Source organism: Cupressus sempervirens, chromosome 9 (assembly GCF_028749045.1).
Source record: "Cupressus sempervirens isolate cs-2001-9-10 chromosome 9, ASM2874904v1, whole genome shotgun sequence".
NCBI lineage: Eukaryota > Viridiplantae > Streptophyta > Pinopsida > Cupressales > Cupressaceae > Cupressus > Cupressus sempervirens.
The window spans coordinates 531975821-531995303 of record NC_143126.1 but is presented as its reverse complement, the minus strand read 5'-3'; the positions used below and the strand labels follow the sequence as shown (position 1 = coordinate 531995303).

The 19483-nt window shown below is 35.9% G+C and overlaps 1 protein-coding gene across 4 annotated transcripts; it reads right to left on the bottom strand.

Moving 5' to 3' along the window:
• Nucleotides 1–3903: 3903 nt before the first annotated feature.
• On the bottom strand, nt 3904–17759 carry LOC149539689 (transcription termination factor MTERF15, mitochondrial-like). 4 transcript variants are annotated; one of them, XR_016356286.1, is made up of 3 exons: nt 16424–17759; nt 14419–14525; nt 13343–14090 (listed from the first exon to the last, which is right to left on the bottom strand). XR_016356286.1 is itself a non-coding variant. In XM_089800911.1 (2 exons), exon 1 carries the CDS (start codon nt 17578–17580, stop codon nt 16471–16473), a length of 1110 nt encoding a protein of 369 aa, XP_089657037.1. In that variant the 5' UTR covers nt 17581–17759; the 3' UTR covers nt 3904–4529; nt 16424–16470. The 4 variants fall into 4 exon arrangements, 3 of the variants coding, with proteins under 3 accessions (XP_089657037.1, XP_089657038.1, XP_089657036.1); XM_089800911.1 differs by lacking the exons at nt 13343–14090; nt 14419–14525 and adding an exon at nt 3904–4529; XM_089800912.1 differs by lacking the exons at nt 13343–14090; nt 14419–14525 and adding an exon at nt 3904–4389.
• Nucleotides 17760–19483: the final 1724 nt, after the last annotated feature.

The following is a 19483-nucleotide window of genomic DNA, read 5'->3' as shown; positions in this document are numbered from 1 at the left end:
TTGTGACTCCTCCATTTTCGCCACTCTTGAAAAGTGGCTTATTTTGAGGGTCATAAAAGTGTTTTAGACCTTCTAATGTGTAAAAACAGGCCCCTAACTCATAGTACTATTGAATAGGTTGGTTGTTTTTACTAAAATGACATCCTATGGTCACCTTTTAGACCTCAAAATTCTCCATGAAGTTTGAATTTGAAATTCACCTTATTGGAACTTCACATGACCTATATTAACAAGTGGGATTTACTTAAGTACCCTTTTAAAGTTAATTTTAGGTTAGGTGTTGCTTGTCAAGCCCTTATCGACATGCCACTTCCACCTATACATTACAAGTGTTAAGTGACACCATAAAATATATTGCACATTACAAGTGACATGTCTACTCACAAAATGAATCTAATAATAGACATTCAAATTATGTTTACAATAAAACACTTCATGACGAGGTTTTCATCTCTTCAATAAATTAAACCTTGGCCTTTTTCTCTCTTTTTTTTCACAGATTGCACATAGGTTTAGCCTTGATTCTCCAATTAGTACCATGGTTACTTCTCGTCCAAGGGAAAAATCACATTTTTACATATATCAAATCAACATAACATAATTGAATTGAACATTTGACATTCATAATTCAATTTCAAATAGCCTTTTTATTTCTAAAGCAATATTTATATTAAATTCTTGAAAGTTATGATATACTTATAATCATCAGCTCTACCTTGAAAAATAATTCACCTAATAATCCCAATTAAAATTTTATTCAATTTACAACATCAAAATAGTCATCCACATAGATGACATTAAAATGTGTGTTGTAGTTGCTATCATCCTCATAGAAAAAATCAACCTAAATATGTCACTTCATGTAGGATCCATATCCCAATAATCTTATACTTTTGAAATAATATTCAAAACTCATTTCCCATACAAGGCACTTGCAAAATTTAGAACCTTGTGTGATAATCCTCTAACATAAAGTTTGATCTTTAACACATAGTTCATATGTTAGTTCCTACCAAAATTCATCTTTAAGGCATATGCAAGGATCCACTCCTTTACTAACATCAACATATATATTAACACATAGTTCACCTTTTCAATGTATGTAAATCTCAACATATGAAAAAAAATTGAGCCCTACATCTCTTGAACCCTAATCTCATTCTAATGTAACATGCATCCAATTACCATTTTCAAAATCATGCCATCTAGAATCTCATTTTCCTTTTTGTAATAATTATCCAATTTAATTACTATGATATAGAATTAAGCATGCCTATTTAGCACCGTGTGGTGAATTAAAAATTAGTTAAGGCACATAACCATAAAGATCCCTTAAGTTAACAAATAAAAAAATGTATACATAACTATGTTGACATTCACACATCACACCTCACACTTCCATTTCCTGCCAATACCATCCTAGTCTATGAATCATTAATACAATTACTTATCATCTCTTGTCATACTACCTACAAAAGAGTTAGTTTTAACTCCCTAAACTTCTCACCTAATACATGACTCATCTATAATTTCCTACTAATTCTATCATGTCCAATGACCATATGCATCAAAAACGATATGATAATAAGAGTCATTAAGAAAGTTTTAGCACATTATGAATTCATAACTCATGAGAATAAGAATCATTAAGAAAGTTTAGCACATTATGAATTCATAACTCACAAATTGACACCTTCCTGAGGCGAATGAGCTACACATACTTGTGCATGACTTTTAAGTGTTCAGAATCAAATTTCCATCGTGGTCACTTCTCCTAGTAATACTAATAATATTCAAAACTCATTTCCCATATAAGCCACTTGCAAAATTTAAAACCTTGTGTGATAATCCTCTAACATAAAGTTTGATTTTTGACACATAGTCCATACATTAGTTCCTACCAAAATTCATCTTTAAGGCATATGCAAGGATCCACTCCTTTACTAACATCAATATATATATATTAACACATAGTTCACCTTTTCAATGTATGTAAATCTCAACATATGAAAAAAAAATTGAGCCCTACATCTCTTGAACCCTAATCTAATTCTAATGTAACATGAATCCAATTACCATTTTCAAAATCATGTTATCTAGAATCTCATTTTCCTTTTTGTAATAATTATCCAATTCAATTACTATGATATAGAATTAAGTGTGCCTATTTAGCACCGTGTGGTGAATTAAAAATTAGTTAAGGCACATAACCATAAAGATCCCTTAGGTTAACAAATAAAAAATGTATACATAACTATGTTGACATTCACCCATCACACCTTACACTTCCATTTCCTGCCAATACCATCCTAGTCTATGAATCATTAATACAATTATTTATCATCTCTTGTCATACTACCTACAAAAGAGTTGGTTCTAACTCCCTAAACTTCTCACCTAATACATGACTCATCTATAATTTCCTACTGATTCTATCATGTCTAACGACCGTATGCATCTAAAATGATATGAGAATAAGAGTCATTAAGAATGTTTAGCACATTATGAATTCATAACTCACAAATTGACACCTTGCTGAGGCGAATGACCTACACATACTTGTGCATGACTTTTTAAGTGTTTAGAATCTAATTTCCGTCATGGTCACTTCTCCTAGTAATACTAATTCAATTTTCATCTTCTAATAAATTGCATGCAAATAATTATTCAAATGCATTGCTAGAATTAACACTTGGTTCAACTATTCCTAATGCATGTATAGACATAGGAGGAGAACATCATTTGTCATACAGAATTGGAATAAAACTAACTCACAACCACTCTTATCATATAACTCAATTCCCAATTTCTCAAATCAACTCCCTCCTAGAGCACTTATAAAGACACGTATAAGGGAGATTCATTTAGCCACACAATTTCCTATTAGCATTTAATCTCCTCCCAAAACCTAATTAAATATGAATAACTCAATGAAACTCATGTTGCATCCTTAGAGTCGCCTCAAAATGTGTGAAATAATCATAACCTCATCTTCAACAACATCAAGCTCAGCGCAATTGGATTTTAGATTCATAATGCCCCAACATAATGCACCTTATGTGGGGCATATTATGAAAGTAAATGAAGCACAAACAACTCATTTTAGGGCCTTACCAACTTCTAGCGAGGGGAAGAATACCAATTGCAATCAAGAAAATCAAGAATCCTCAAACCCCTATTAGCCACTATTCTTAAAATGCATTAACATTGAATTATCACCAGTGGAACAATATATGAACGTGTATAATTCCTATGAAATCTTACAAGAAAAGGTACACATCTCACCCTTCTAATCCATTACAAACCTTTAGAGGAAAAGCATAATTGAAAAGTTAAAATTTGTTTGAGTGACCTAGAGGAGGGGTCTCACAGTAATCTATTCATCCTCAAATGCATCCTCTGTCGAATGTAAATCTAGTGATTGATAGAAGGGCAAGGCATATTTCATTCGCTAGAAGTGAACACATTGCCTATTTTAATTATATATTAATAAAAGTATAAATTGGAAAACTTGTAAATATTAATTTAATATAAAATTAAATATTATATACTTTAATTCTCACTTCTTTAAAAAAGATTATGCATTAGGTATAAATTATATTATATTTAATAGTTTCTATTATAAAATATGAAATCATATACAATTATAAATTTTAGAATATTAGTTTCAAAATAGATTAATAATATATAAAATATATAGGATCTATTTTATTTTTCATAAATGCTATTAATTATTATTTTAAAACACTTATATCTAAAGATGTCTTTATTAATTACAAATATAATTAAATATAATTGGTTCAGAGCGAAATGAAAAATTACAGCACATGCTCTTACTTTTCCCCATAGTTCCTACGGATTATATTATGTGTTGTAACAATTGTAACCACAGTATAGTAAATGTTATGAACTCTCAATTCTATTTTTGCTTTTCTTATAATTAATTGGGCTAGACAAGGTTAGACAAACTATTCAAATGTGTGGAACCATCTTGCAAGTGTTATCAGCAAATGGTCTAGCTAGAATGATATAACAAAATATGCTACTGTCAACGTTAGAATTGTAGCAGACAAATCTTTTGTCTTTTTAATGTACATGAACTCTACATCCATGCTACCATTTTATAATAAATGCAGAGCTTTAGATGGTAAGAATCCACCGAGAGGTCATTAGCCGATAGGCTTCTTAAATGGATTTACCAGTCCACAATTGAACTGTAAACCTGTCTCACGCCTGAAAATAGATGTAAATCTATGGAGCACCAGGAAATGAATCGATGCAGCAAATTTTGCCTTCTAAACTTTGCCCAAAAAAGGCCTCAGGGAAATCATTAGTGCAAGTTGTCTGCTACTTGTAAATGCTCAGTCACAGTAGTATTCAAAATCAAATCTGCAGCAATAAAATATCAAACAAACAATAACATACCTTAAGTAGTAACTGGAATGAATTGGATTTTTATCGCCTTGTGCAGAAGCATGTGACTAATATAAAATATGCCACTTGCATTTTCTGGAATATAGAACATGTCACTGTAGTGATAAAGATATTTATTAAATTTCAGTTGAAAGTTCAGAATTTCAATATCATGTCATATGCCATAATACATATCAGCTACCCTTCAAAATGCCTATATATATATATATATATATATATATATATATATATATATATATATATATATATATATATATCAGCTGCCATATAAAATGCCAAAAAGAGGAGAGAGTCGAGAGAGTAAAATGGTCTTTCCATTGAGTGAAATGATACATTTAAGAGTACTTTATGGCTTTTGGGTGAGGATTTTTTTTAAATGTCTTTTTCTGTTATATTTTTGGCTGCTGAGCAGCTTTGGGTACCGGCAGGTACACTCTGGTACTCACCCAGGCATACCTATGGGTAAACCCGTACACAGATGCACCTAGTATGGGTGTCGGACAGATTTTGAGCGTACCTAGAAACATAATGGATCTCTAGTTAAGATGGAAAGATGTTTTATTAAAGAGGTCTGAATCATCCAAAAGATCTAGTTATTTATGGCCTGGTTGAGGGAAGCAATTTTTTGAATGTTGGACTCCAAGCTTCAATCTCCCCAGATGTACTTGGCAGGTTATTTCCTTAAGAGTGAGCTTGTACAAATTAGTTTCACTAAGATGTCTACTCAGATCAAATCCCTTGGAGGACAGAGATTACCTAATGGAGCCCACATAAGCTACATGTATCTAATTTGTATCTAGATCTAATTATTCCTGCTACCTCTTGTAAACTAGGAAATAAACTTCAATTATGAATAATAGTGACTACAACACAGTGATCAGACCTTTAAAGTATGCTTGTAATTGCTCATAAAGCAAGCTTGATACTGAAAACTGCCTACCGCACGTAAACGAGCTTATCTATTAACAAGATATTTTTTCTTTTTGTTCATGTACCCCAAGTATAATTATATACTTGCAAATGAACATCGATGTCTGTACACATAGGTATTAAACATCCTGATAAACAGGGATTCAAAACCCTCTCTTGATTCAAGAGATTTTAATCAATGCCATTGAGCTGTTTCTATTTACAAATTATATTGCTTTTTCCATCAACAAGAGTACCACAATACAAAATAATTTTTTTGTTCAAATAAACAATGCAATTCTACAACAAATTGAGTAAAGTACATACTCATTTTAAAGTTTAAACATCATTGTTCATGAATGCATTCATTATAGCTTGACTTGATCTGCTTCTATGGACTACCCACTGTAGGTATCAATGTTAAGGACTGCATTGAGAACGTGGGCATTGACGATTAGTGAAAAAGAACAATCACCTAATCTAAAAGGTCAATTTAAATTGGTGAGGAAGGTCAATTTAAATTGGTGACTACAAGCTTCAAATCTGGAATTAGCAAATCATCAACATATACAACTGATCTACCGTCTTGACAAAGAGAGTTGCATCATCTAGATTGAAGTGCTTGTAGTTTAATTTCAGGAGGTGCTCACTTAATTTTTCATACCAAGTACATGGTGCTTGTTTCAAACCATACACAGAATTTACCAATTTACATACCTTTTGTTCCTAACCTTTGACAACAAAACCTTCAGGTTACACTACATAGACATCTTCTTTCAAGTATGCATTCAAGAAGGCCGTCATAACAACCATATGATGTATGTTCCATCCATATGATGTATGTTCCATCCATAATGTGCTGCTAAAGAAAACAGAGTTTAAATAGTGCCACTCTTTGCTGTAGGAGAAAATGTTTTTGTGTAGTCAACACCTTCTTTTTGTTAGTTTTGTTAGCTTTGGACAGCTGTTTGTCCATTTGCTGTTATTTAGCAAGTAATGGTTTTGCTAACTAATTGGTTAGATTAAAAACAAATATTTGTTAATTAATTGACCACTTTTGGAAACAACTAAAAACTGACTTGGTTAGAGTTGTTAAGTTGTTTTAATCTCAACCGTCGATTGTAAATCAATCTCGGCCGTTGGTTTACCAACAGGAGTAGTATAAAAGGAGGTCAGGGGGGCATTTGGACAACATGAAGTTTGGATAAACGTTTGCAGTGTTAGCAAACAGTTTTGCAGTGTTAGCAAGGGCGCAGTGTTAGCGTGGGAATAGTAGTGGGGAATATCAGCAGGATAAATTAGGAGGTTGTCAGAATTCTGCCAGTAAGAGGCAAGGAATTTTGTATCTCTTGTTTGCTGAAGTTTAATATAATTTCTCATCTATAGAACTAGTTTTCCCTTAGGGGTTTTTCCAAGGACAATTTGTCTGAAAATATTGCATTCATTGTGTTGCACATTTCTTTCTGTATTTTATAAGTGAAATTGCAGTTGTGTTATTTTTCGATATTAGCTAGGAATTTATTTTCAGCAGTTTAATAATCGTTTGTGATAGGAGATTAATAATCAGTGATTGCAATAGTTAAATTTTTCACATGGTATCAGAGCATTGTTAAGGGTAGAAGAGTTTTGCCCTAAGAAAGAAATTTTGATCTCTTTAGATTTCTTATTGCTTTAAACCCTTGAGATGGCTTCAGCTAGTTTGAGAGATCAGGATAGATTGGATGGTGCCTCAAATTTTGGTGTCTGGAAGGCCAGAATTTTTTTATTGTTGGAAGAGAATGGTATCAAGGATTATGCTACCAGTGTTGTACCTGTACCAACGGATGCAACACAGCTTGCAGCATATAGGAAGGACGATGCCAAGGCGAGGATAATCCTTGATGGTGTCAAGGATCATATTGCTCCACATATCTCGGAGCTAGATACTACAAAGAAGATGTGGGACGCCTTTCTGAATCTATACCAGAATGCTACGACCAACAGGAAGTTGATTCTCAGAGAGAAGCTAAAGAATACTCGGATGAATCAGGGAGAAGACGTCACAAGTTACCTCACTAGGCTCAGACTTTTCAAGGATGAGTTAGCAGCTGTTGGAGATAGCCCTAGTGATGACGAGCTAGTGAGAATAGCCCTAAATGGGTTTAATAAACAATGGAGTGTCTTTGTTCAAGTTGTCAGTGGACGAGATACTTTACCAAATTGGGATTGACTATGGACTGATTTCACTCAGAAGGAGTTTAAACTAAGTCTTGTCAATGGGGCCAACAAGAGTCAGAAAAATGAGGTGGAACAAGAGAACGTTGCCCTAGTGGGTAAAGGGAAAGCAAAGAAGGGATCTAGCAAAGGATCAAATTCACAAAGTGAGAAAAAGAAGAAGGACCTTTCTAAGGTCAAATGCTTTGGATGTCACGAGTTTGGCCACTATGTCAGTGATTGCCCAAAGAGGAAGAAGGGTAAGAAGCAGGTGGCAGCTTCAGCAAGTGCAGAAGAACTCTCCAGTAGAATGGAAGATGAGTTTGCACTCATAGCTTGTATGGTTAGCTCAACCTCACAGTGTGTTTGGTATATAGATAGTGGGGCGTCATTTCATATGACAGGAGTTAGAGAGTACTTCTCCAGTTACAAGGAGGAGGACAACAACATCCAGATTTCTATGGGAAACTTGTCCAAACTCAACCCTATTGGGAAAGGGACTGTTCAATTTCAGAGGGAGAATGGAAAGATAATCCCACTTCATGATGTGTTATATGTGTCAGGCTTAAGTATGAATTTGATTTCTGTATCTGTTCTTCAGGATAGGGGGTACAATGTACTCTTTAGAGGGACAAATGTGTTGATTAAGCACAAGGATTGGAAATCACCCATAACTATTGGAGTTAGGAGTGGTCGCCTTTATAGATTGCAGTTTGATACTCCTAAGGCACTTATGAGCAACAGTAATCCTAGAGATCTTGGAGAGCTATGGCATAGGAGGATGGGCCATATTCATCATGGAGCACTTAGATTGCTTCGTGAGACGGTGACAGGTGTTCCAGAGGTGAGCACAGAGCATGACGATGTATGTAAGGGATGTGTGTTGGGGAAGTTTGTGAAAGCATCTTTTCCAAGAAGTGACACCAAATCTAAGGGTGTTCTTGATCTAGTACATTCAAATGTTTGTGGATCGATGTCGACGAAATCTCTCAGAGGATATGAGTACTATGTTACTTTTATTGATGATTTCTCTAGAAAGACCTGGATATACTTCTTGAAGACTAAGGATGAGGTTTTCAGTCGATTCCAAGAGTTCAAGGCTCTTGTGGAGAACTCAACAGAAAAGAAGACAAAGGTTCTTCGGTTAGACAATGGAGGCGAGTACAAAGGAAATGTCTTCCAGGAGTTTTGCGCCAGAGAAGGAATCAAGAGATAATGGACTGTTCTTTACAATCCACAGCAGAATGGAGTTGCTGAGAGGAAGAACCGTTCTATATCGGAGGCAACAAGAGCTATGCTACATGACCAGGACATGCCTCGTTACTTATGGGCAGAGGCGTGTAATACAGCAGTCTACATTCAGAATAGAATTCCACACAAGATGCTAGAGAAGATGACACCAGAGGAGGCTTTCACAGGGAAGAAGCCAGATGTTAGTCACTTTAGGACATTCGGGAGCTTGGCATATTGCCATATTCCTGGAGATACACGTACAAAGTTAGATCAGACTGCAAAGGGGGGTACTTTGTTGGGTACAGTGAGACCTCAACGACATACAAGATTTTCATTCCGGGGACTAAAAGAATTATTGTCAGATGGGATGTCAAGTTCATGGAGGACAAGGCATTCAAGAGATCCAAAGATTTGCCAACAGATGATCAGAGTGAGCAGCCAATAGAAGCTCCAAGACCAAGTCAAGAGCAGCAAAGCTCAAGTACAGTTACCAATACGAGTGCAGACTCAGTTAGTGAAGATTCACAGAGTATGGAGCAACAGGTGCAACAGGAAATGCATCTAGAAGACTTAGAGGTTGACATTTCATCCTCTACAGTTGGCAGCGGGAACCATGTGGTTCCAGATACACAAAGGGATACTCAGGAGTTTGTGGGAGCTCCTAAGAAGAGTACTAGACAGCGAAGACAACCAGCCAAGTTCAATGACTATGTGGCATTAGTTAGTCAGTTGGTAGATAGTGAGCCTTCTAGCTATCAGGAAGCTGCAGAACATCAGGTATGGCGAGATGCTATGGTTGAGGAATATTTTTCAATAATGCAGAATGATGTGTGGGAGGTAGTACCTAGACCAACAGATAGGGCTGTAGTTGGATCACGCTGGATCTATAAGATAAAGCATGGTGCAAACGGTAGCATCGAGAAATACAAGGCGAGGTTCGTGGCAAAGGGGTTCTCTCAAAAGGAGGGAATAGACTATGAGGAGACATTTGCTCCAGTTGCCAGGTATGCTTCTATACGAGCTGTAATCTCACTTGCAGCACAGATGGGATGGCAAATCCATCAAATGGATGTCAAGACAACATTCCTTAATGGTGAGTTGAAGGAGGAGGTATACATAGAACAACCAGAAGGCTTTGTAGCACACATCAAAGAGACCCACGTGTACAGATTGAAGAAAGCATTGTATGGACTCAAGCAGGCTCCTAGAGCGTGGTATGAGCACATTGATACATACTTGCAGAAAATGGGCTTTGTGAAGAGTGAAGCAAATGCTAACCTCTACTACTTGATGGTTGGGGGTGAGATTCTCATTCTTGTTCTTTATGTGGACGACCTATTTCTTACAGGTTCACTAGGGCTCATAGTGGATTAAAAGAGGAACCTTGCAGAAGAGTTCAAGATGAAGGATTTAGGACTTATGCACTACTTTCTAGGCATGGAAGTGTGGCAGACAGATGGGGAGATTTTCCTTGGTCAAGGGAAATATTGCATTGAAATCTTGAAGAAATTTGGGATAGAGGATTGCAAAGCCATGTCTACACCCATGATCACGAATTGGAGGAAGGTAGATACAACTAAGGAGAAAGATGTAGATTCCACTTTATATAGACAGTTGATTGGTTCGCTTATGTATTTGGTCAACACTAGACCAGATATAGTATTTGCAGTAAACTCTCTTAGTCAGTTCATGGTTGAACCAAAGAGAATGCATTGGATAGTGGCTAAGCATGTGCTACATTACTTACGTGGTACAGTCGAGTATGGGACCAAATATGTTCGAGGTGGAAGTATCGAGTTGATAGGCTATACTGACGCAAATGGGCAGGAAGTACAACAGACAAAAGGAGCACTTCAGGGTGTTGTTTCAACTTGGGATCAGGAGTTGTATCTTGGTTCAGCAGGAAGTAGAAGTCTGTGGCTCTAAGTTCAGCAGAAGCATAATACATAGCAGCTAGCATGGCAACATATGAAGCTATATGGCTTCGGAAGTTGTTAGTAGCCTTGTTTAGTCAGAAGGTTGAGACTACTGTGATACATTGTGACAATCAGAGTTGCATCAAGTTGTCTGAGAATCCAGTGTTTCATGATAGGTCTAAACATATAGATATCAGATATCACTTCATTAGAGATTGTGTACAAAGGGGAGTTGTTCAGCTACAATACATACCTACAGAGGAGCAGGTAGCAGACATTCTGACTAAGGCATTGGGGAAGGCAAAATTTATCTTCTTCAGAGATAAGTTAGGTGTCCTGCAGAACAGCTTCCTCGCTAAGAGGGAGTGTTAGTTTTGTTAGCTTTGGACAGCTGTTTGTCCATTTGCTATTATTTAGCAAGTAATTGTTTTGCTAACTAATTGGTTAGATTAAAAACAATTATTTGTTAATTAATTGACCACTTTTGGAAACAACTAGAAACCGACTTGGTTATGGTTGTTAAGTTGTTTTAATCTCAACTGTCGATTGTAAATCAATCTCGGTCGTTGGTTTACCAACAAGAGTAGTATAAAAGGAGGTCGGGGGGCATTTGGAGAACATGAAGTTTGGAGAAACGTTTGCAGTGTTAGCAAACAGTTTTGCAGTATTAGCAAGGGCACAGTGTTAGTGTGGGAATAGCAGTGGGGAATATCAGCAAGATAAATTAGGAGGTTGTCGGAATTCTGCCAGTAAGAGGCAAGGGATTTTGTATCTCTTGATTTGCTGAAGTTTAATATAATTTCTCATCTGTAGAACTGGTTTTCCCTTAGGGATTTTTCCAGGGACAATTTGTCCGAAAATATTGCATTCATTGTGTTGCACATTTCTTTCTGTATTTTATAAGTGAAGTTGCAGTTGTGTTATTTTTCGATATTAGCTGGGAATTTATTTTCAGCAGTTTAATAATCGTTTATGATAGGAGATTAATAATCAGTGATTGCAATAGTTAAATTTTTCACACTTTTTGAACATATCTTTTTGCTACAAGCGTTTCTTTGTGTTTGTTAGGTGATTCATGAGCTTTATATTTGTTCTTATATACCCACTTGCAGCCAATAAGTTTGGTTCCAATTGGAGGGTCCACCAATCTCCAAGCTCCATTTTTTAAGAGAGCATCATACTCTCTTTGGATTGCACTTCCCCATGCATCAGTAGTTGCTGCTTCTTGAAATGAAAAGGGTTCATCAACAACATAAAAGTTTAATTCAAAATCATCATACCTTTTTGGAACTGTCTTGGTCCGCATTGATCTACGGACTGGTTGCTCTGATGTTTGCTCAATTTCAAGAGTATTTGAATCTGGTTCTTTACAAGCTGATTCAAATTCTTTAGAATTAGGTTCTTCACACGCTGGTTCAGTTTCTTTAGAATTGTTCTCTTTCAGACTATCCTCATTCTCTTTCAAACTTTCTCATTCTCTTGAACTTCCAAAGATTGACCTAGAAAAGAAATCCCCCTTCAAAAGTTGGAAGTTCATTATCTCTTCCAAAGATTGACCTAGAAAAGGAATCCCGCTTTAAAAGTTGGAAGTCAATTATCCCTTTCCTGATAGAATTTTTTGAGTGAAATCTATCAAGATGAGTGAGTTGTTTGTCAACAGTGAGTGCAGATTTGTCAAATTCAAGAAATATAACATCTCTAAAAAAGATAAACTTTTTGTTTTCTTCTACACGATAAGCTTTGGAAGCAGTAGAATATCTCCAAAAAAATGTATTTCCTACTTCTGGCATTCAAATTTTTTCTTAGTTGTTGAGGAATCAAAGCATAACATGGGGAACCAAAAACCCTAGAATGCTTGACACTTGAGAAATGGCCATGCCGCATTTCATAAGGAGTTTTGTTTTGTAATGCAGCAGAGGTACTCCTATTTTTTTTGTAGACAGCACAAAGAATTGCTTCTCCTCGAAACATTAAATTAACATTCTTAAAAAACATCACAGATCTTACCATATTCAGCAATGTCCAGTTCATACGCTCTGCACACCATTTTTTTATGGATCATAAGGAACAGTGGTCTAATACTTAATACCATTGTCCTGCAGATATTTTTCAAAATCTTTAGAGGTGTACACACTGCCATTATCAGTTCTAAGGGTTCAAATATTGAGTTGAGTTTATTTTTATCTACAAATGAAAAATTTTAAGGTATCAAAAGCCTGAGATTTTTCTTTTAATAAATAATCCCATCACATCCTGGTATAGTCATCAGTAGAAGTCATTATGTAATTATTTCCATTTGTTGATGGAATAGGCATGGGCCCACACAAATCTGAGTGAATAAGGCCTAGCTTGCTAGAAGCTCAAATTATAGAATCATGAAAACATTGTTTCATGTGTTTGCCTAAAATGCAAAGCATTACATTGGGAAGGTTGTTTTGGATTAGCAAGAAGTCCTCGAGTTCCTTTTTGTTTCATTATTCTAAGACTATCATAGCTAATGTGACCAAATCTTGCATGCCATAACAAGCAGGAAGACAAATTACCACTATGCTAAGATAAATTTGTACTATTCAGATAATTGAATAAGGTACTTTTCAACTATAAAAGTTTGTTGTCTTCCACTCCAATCATTATAATCACAAGATCAGAAGCTCATCTAATCTCAATGATGCCATCAAACATATGTATTGAATGACATTGTTGTCTAATATGCACAAGGGATATCAAGTTACCCTTCAAATATGGAAGATAAAGAACATTACAAAATATGTAATTTGCAAGACCTGGTAATTTATGTCTAACAGATCCAATGCTTTAACTCTTTAACTGAGACTTGTCGGGAAAATAAACTACTTGGCTTTAACTGAGACTTTCAGGAAATAAACTACTCCATCCACTTGATCATTGAATGTCTCAAAACAATCTCTTCTAAATGTCATATGGCATGTGGCTCCAGTATCTAACAACCAAATATCATTCCAAGTAGAATATGAAGTACTAAAAACTTCTTCAATCCCAAGATTACGTGCTACAACATAATGCGCAGATTCGGGAGGATTACCTTTGTCTAGTGGTTGCTCTTTCTTGTCACGAATCCTCTCCCAAGGGGTTTGGAAAAGATTGGCAGTGTGACCCATTTTTCCATATCTGTAGCACTGCATAGATTGTTTGTTCCTTGTTTGGATGTTTCTGTGTTGATAAGCGCTATGCTGGTATTGTGGCTGAGAATGTTGTCATCACCTTGATAAACTTTACCTCCCCTTCCTCTAGATTGTCCTTTGCCACAGCCTCTACTGCTAGTGTATTGTTTAGAAGATTCATCTTTGGATGTCTACCTATGTTGTCCAAGACACAGTGTCTCGGCATTCAAAAGTGACGCCTTCTTGCTAAAGGCTTTTCGTCTCTCTGCAATTTTCTCCACAAATGTATCAAATGTTATGTCTTTCATCTTTTGACTAGCTTGAAGAGACTCAAGATTGTCTGAATAGGTAGGATAAAGAGCTTTAATAAAAGCAGTGAGTTGTAGATCAACTTTTACACCCACAGCTTCAATATCATGAAAAAGAGCTCTAATTTCAGAGGCTGACTTCATTGGATCATTAACTTTCATCTCTAAATTGAATAACTTCATTAAAAATTGAATGATTTAAAGCTCTAAGTGAGTATCATAAAGATCTTTGAGTTTCTTTAAAGCTGCAAATGCAATCTTACAAGAGATTATATGTCTACTTACCTCTTCACTGACAGAGGCACCAATTAGAGCGTAAGCCTTTTTGTCTTTACTCTTCCAAATGACGAGTTCCTTTTCTCATGAAGGCTGCTCTTACTCTTTACTGTCATCTTTGCTTTCACAAACATCATCCCACAAATCACTTAAAACAAGAGTATTCTTAATTTTTCGAAACCATTCATGGTAATTCTCTTTATCAGAAATAACTATTCCAAAGATTGAAATTAGAGAATGCATTTGAATTTACTGTTCAATCTGAATTCTATTTTTGATTTTCTAAACTATGCTGAAGCAAAGTTTCAAAATTATTTACTCTAGAACCCATAGTTTTTCTGCAGGTTCTGCAACATGACTTTGATACCATTGTAACAGGCCCAAATATTATTCAAGCACACACAAATGTTTATTATTCGGAAACGAGAATAATATATACAGTCCAAACTGTTGAGACAGTTGGGTGGAAAACTATAGAAATAGTTAGAAAAATAAACTACCGACCTCTAGTTAACTAATAAAATAATAAAATAAAGATCCCGAAGGCTTGGTTAACAACCAAGACGAAATCACAGCGGTTGCTTGAGTAAAGGAAGAATAAGGCAATGGGTGGTGGAGTGAATTTTAAAAAAGTTGCATTGAGAATAAGGAAGCTGCGATAGAATAAATTGAAGGAGAAGTGTTGGTGAATGCGTGAGGAAGAGGTGTGCAGTTTAGCCAAAGGAAAGAGAGTCTTGGGAGATGACAGCATAGAAAAGATTCACAGATTACAAGTGTGTCGAAAGAACAGAGTACAAAGCAGATTTGGTTTGATTCAAGGAAATTCTATAAATCATTGTAAGTGAAAGGGAAGCCATTATTGGCCAAAGTAATGTAAAATAATTGAATTAAGTTGTTTGTTTGTGCTGCCATTTGAATTTAATCTTAGAGAGTCTTGCAATTGCCGATTTTGCCTCAAAGTAGAGCAGTGAGTAATGTTTCGGAAGCAATTGGAGTTAGCTCTCTTACATCAGAGCTGATTAGAGAGAGGTCGATAGAAGGCCCAAGTCTGTAATTGTGTCTGCAAATTCGATAAATAAATTTTAGTGTTTGATAGCATTCTATTTGTGGAAATTAAGAACAATGAGTGTCTATTCTGATTATGTGCTTTTTGAGTTTCCAAGTCAAACATTGTAGGCAAGAGTATGTTGTCATTTGCAACATATGAGTTTATTCAAATGACTGTAATCTGATAAAAGACAGAGATACTGATATCTATGTAATCTTTGTTGAATCCATTAAAAAAACTGCCAATTCAAGATTGAACCTGGTAAAATTTTGAGGAACATTCAGTGGTTTCTACACCAAATATAAAGACTTGTTTATAATAGAACTTAATTTAGTTCAGCTTTTAACACATGACCACACATAAATGTTCTGTTTAACTTCAGGGTAAAACAATAAAAAAAATGTTCACAATTGAAGGGAAAGAAATGGATTGCAGAAAAATGTAGATTTGGTGGATATTATTAAGATTCTTAGAAAAAAAGACACAATCTGAAAAGAGGGGAAGAAACAGAGAAAACGGGGCATTATTAAACACAAAATACCTCTTTTGATTGATTCTAGTGGAGAACAACATCGTGCCTCAGTTATGAGGACTTTTCTTTGCCCTAGAAACTATCTATTCCGCCACAACTACAAGACCAACAATTATATAGATTTGGCATCGAAAAATACTTTGTCCTGCAAATCTCTGAGCTACTGCCAGTTATGCATAAACTCTATTCTGAACGATGATTAATTTTCAGTTGATAATATATAACTGTTCAATTGCATGTAATTTCTTTGAATTAAGCTTCTCAAAACAAGTGTTTGAAAATGCAGTGTGCACGGCAGTCAGCATGAATCGTATGGTGGTGAGACTGAATTGAACAGCAGTAACACTGAGCTAAAGAGCGGTGATATTTGGACTTATCATCAACTGTCTCCAACAGATATAAGAAAATTCCTCAGTAAGATCAATACAACATACCTTAAAAACGCCACCTGATGCACTGCAAATCACCGTTCAATTCCCAGTTACCTTTGGTGAGTTGTTAAAAGTTCAGGTACTTCATCATTCACCGTCTCGCCCTTGTATTTTTCATATAACTTTTTGAGCTCGGGACTGTCGGACAGAAACCTTGCAGTGAAATATTTCTCACTTAATTTGAGACTTCTAGTCAGACTCATGCTAAGGTCATTGGGAGCTCGTAACGAATTTAGATACTGATACATCTTATACCGGGGCCTTAACCTTTTCTCTACACTTAAATTCAAAAATATGGGATATTTAACCAAAACATTTGGTTTTAACCCTAGAGTACATGTCAAGAACTTCATGTTCTTCTCTATCTTGCCTACAGAGGAACTAAGGAATCGTGGATCCTTTTCAAGAATTTCTTTAATCTCATGCTCTAGAAGGCCTGCATTTTCCAAAATTTTGAATTTATTATTCACTAGTTCAACATCACAACACAAAATCCCTGGTGCCTTCCGAAGAGCCTTTAATAGGTTATCCTTTGACCCAAAAATCTTGATTAGGAGTAAGATTTTAGGAGAAAGACTTCTATCCAAGCTATCAGTAAGAATTCTGGGATGGTAGGAGACCATACAGTTCACATCTTCTTCAGCTAACCCTAATGTTTTCAAGTATTCAATTGTACGCTTCAAGGGTATGGCCGAACAGGAAAGAATAATTGGGTTTCTGAGAATGGTTCTTATTACCTGCTCTATAGTGAATCCACAGTCTTTAAACACCTGAAGTACCTGATTGGCTCTATCTATGGATTTTCTTCTGAAGAGACTGGGCTCTTTGCTTATCAGTATTGTGATTTCAGAGGAAGAAAAACAGCATTCCTTGAGCAAGAAATCTTTCATGGCATTATGGCGGCGCTGTCTCTTTTCTTGTATTTGTGGATTAAAATATTTTTTCTTTGTGGGTATGGCTTCACATGATATACGCCATGAAATTTTTGACGAAATGAGGACTGTTGGTGGATTTCTAACAAAGGCAGAATGAAAATCAGGCAGTGTCAAAGCGATTGAATGTAGAGACATGGAAGAAAGATGAGATACCAGCAATGCAGTTGAAGAAAGAAGAGAAACCCCGGTGTCATAAACTGAGCAACAGCGAGCTAAGCAATCCATTCAGTCTGTTTCCAGCCGTAGTTTGTGGCCCTGTTTTCTTGCATTTTGAGGTTTGTCGTTGCAAGAACAATTACGAGATAAGGGAGTGGGGAGAGAAGGTTAGAAGGCTGTGGCCACGAAAAAGGTATCCAAGACGAAGGAGGGACACAATGTTTTTTCGAAGAGTAAACCTCTTTCGTGGCCGGATAATGTTTTTTCAAAGAGTAAACCTCTTTCGTGGCCGGATAGCTAGTGGTGAGTTAGAACGTGCACACATTAACTGCACACTTTATGTGGGTTGCCACGGAGATCTAGAGGTCAAACATCTTTTCACTCCAACCCCAAGTGAAAATTTTGATCTATGAATGGGAGTTTTGCCATGTCAACGAATCCTTCGTGCCCAATTTGTGCAAAAACATCCCTTTTGGACTCTCAAGAGGAGGAGCAAAAGCTCACAACCAAAATGTGCATACGCTAACACTCAAAATGGAGGGGGTGGCCACATGGCATTTGAGCATATGGCTACCTAATCTACTAACACCACCGCCATTGTTTCCTACTGACACTTTACATTGGGCAATCATATTTACACTGTGTCACCTCTCATAACTTTCCTATATTAAGTTACTTATTTCAATGTCTATCGAATTCACTACTCGACTTATGGAAGCAACTTGAGGCACCTTTCATTTCATTGTATCCTGTCCTTTCTAGAAAAGTCATCTGTTTTGGGATTGAAATGTATTTGATCGCAACCCCTACAACATTGCCATATAACCATCAGACACCATCTTCGTCACCAACAAATGTAAAGTTTTGTAGGTCCAGAAATGGGTTTGACTCATTTTGCAATGTCATCTTACCTCTGCCACAAGATGCATGTCCTCCTATGTTTCTATTATAGGTTGTGTGAACTCTACATGCAATAACTATCACGATAATGCTTTAACTAGTTCCTTTTCGACACAGGTGAGGGATATTTTTTTACTAAGGTCACCCATTGACATTTTGGGCTTTCAAACCATTGTTTGTGGATTTGTTTTGGTTTGTTTTGCAAGATAAATGAGAAAGTTGTTGTCATGTTCCTATGTGAGGCAATGGGTTTTGAGTATTTGTGTTCATGAACATAACTTACAATGTTCATATATGCTTTCATCCAAAAAGGGGAAGCTTACTCCTGTATTCAAGCAGCACTGCATTATTGTTTTGGGTCCTATAAAATTTCTTTTGCTATTATCAAGCATTGTTGTTGGTATTTGATCATCATTTTCACTTTCATTGTAACTTTTTAATGAATAACACCTTGTCTATGGTTTATTGGGTCTTCTCTTATGTGAAGATTTATTGAATACTTGTGTGAGGTTTTGTGAAAGATGTTTTGTTTGTAGATGCAAAGTGATGTGTTGGGACAAATATACTTTCTGCTAACACAAATGCCTACTAGTGTTGCATTTTGGGAGGCACATTTCTTTGAGATATCCTATCAATTTTTTTCGCATACTTGTTTTTAAGTCATTCATGTTAAGGTTTTAAGCTACATGGATTATGGGGGCCCACAAATTTTGATTGTTGATAAAATTGGTAAACCAATTCGTATTAATTGAATGTGGCTCTACTCCTTTGAATCATTGAATTTCTTTTATCACGACACCATGATAATTTTTACATATTTATCATGGCTTAACTTACCAGGTTGCGCAGTTAACCATTTCTTGTTCTTTATCCCTTTTTTAAAATCACTACCATTTGTGTTCTCTTTCATTGGTGCAATTGCAATTGTCTCTTGCATGTAATTTTTTTTGTCTTATAGTTGTTTGATTAGGGTATGTGTTTATGGAAGGGAAAAACAAATTCCATTAGTACAGTATGCCATAAGTATATTGGTATTTGGTATTTAAGTTGTAACTTGAAGTTAGGTTGATTG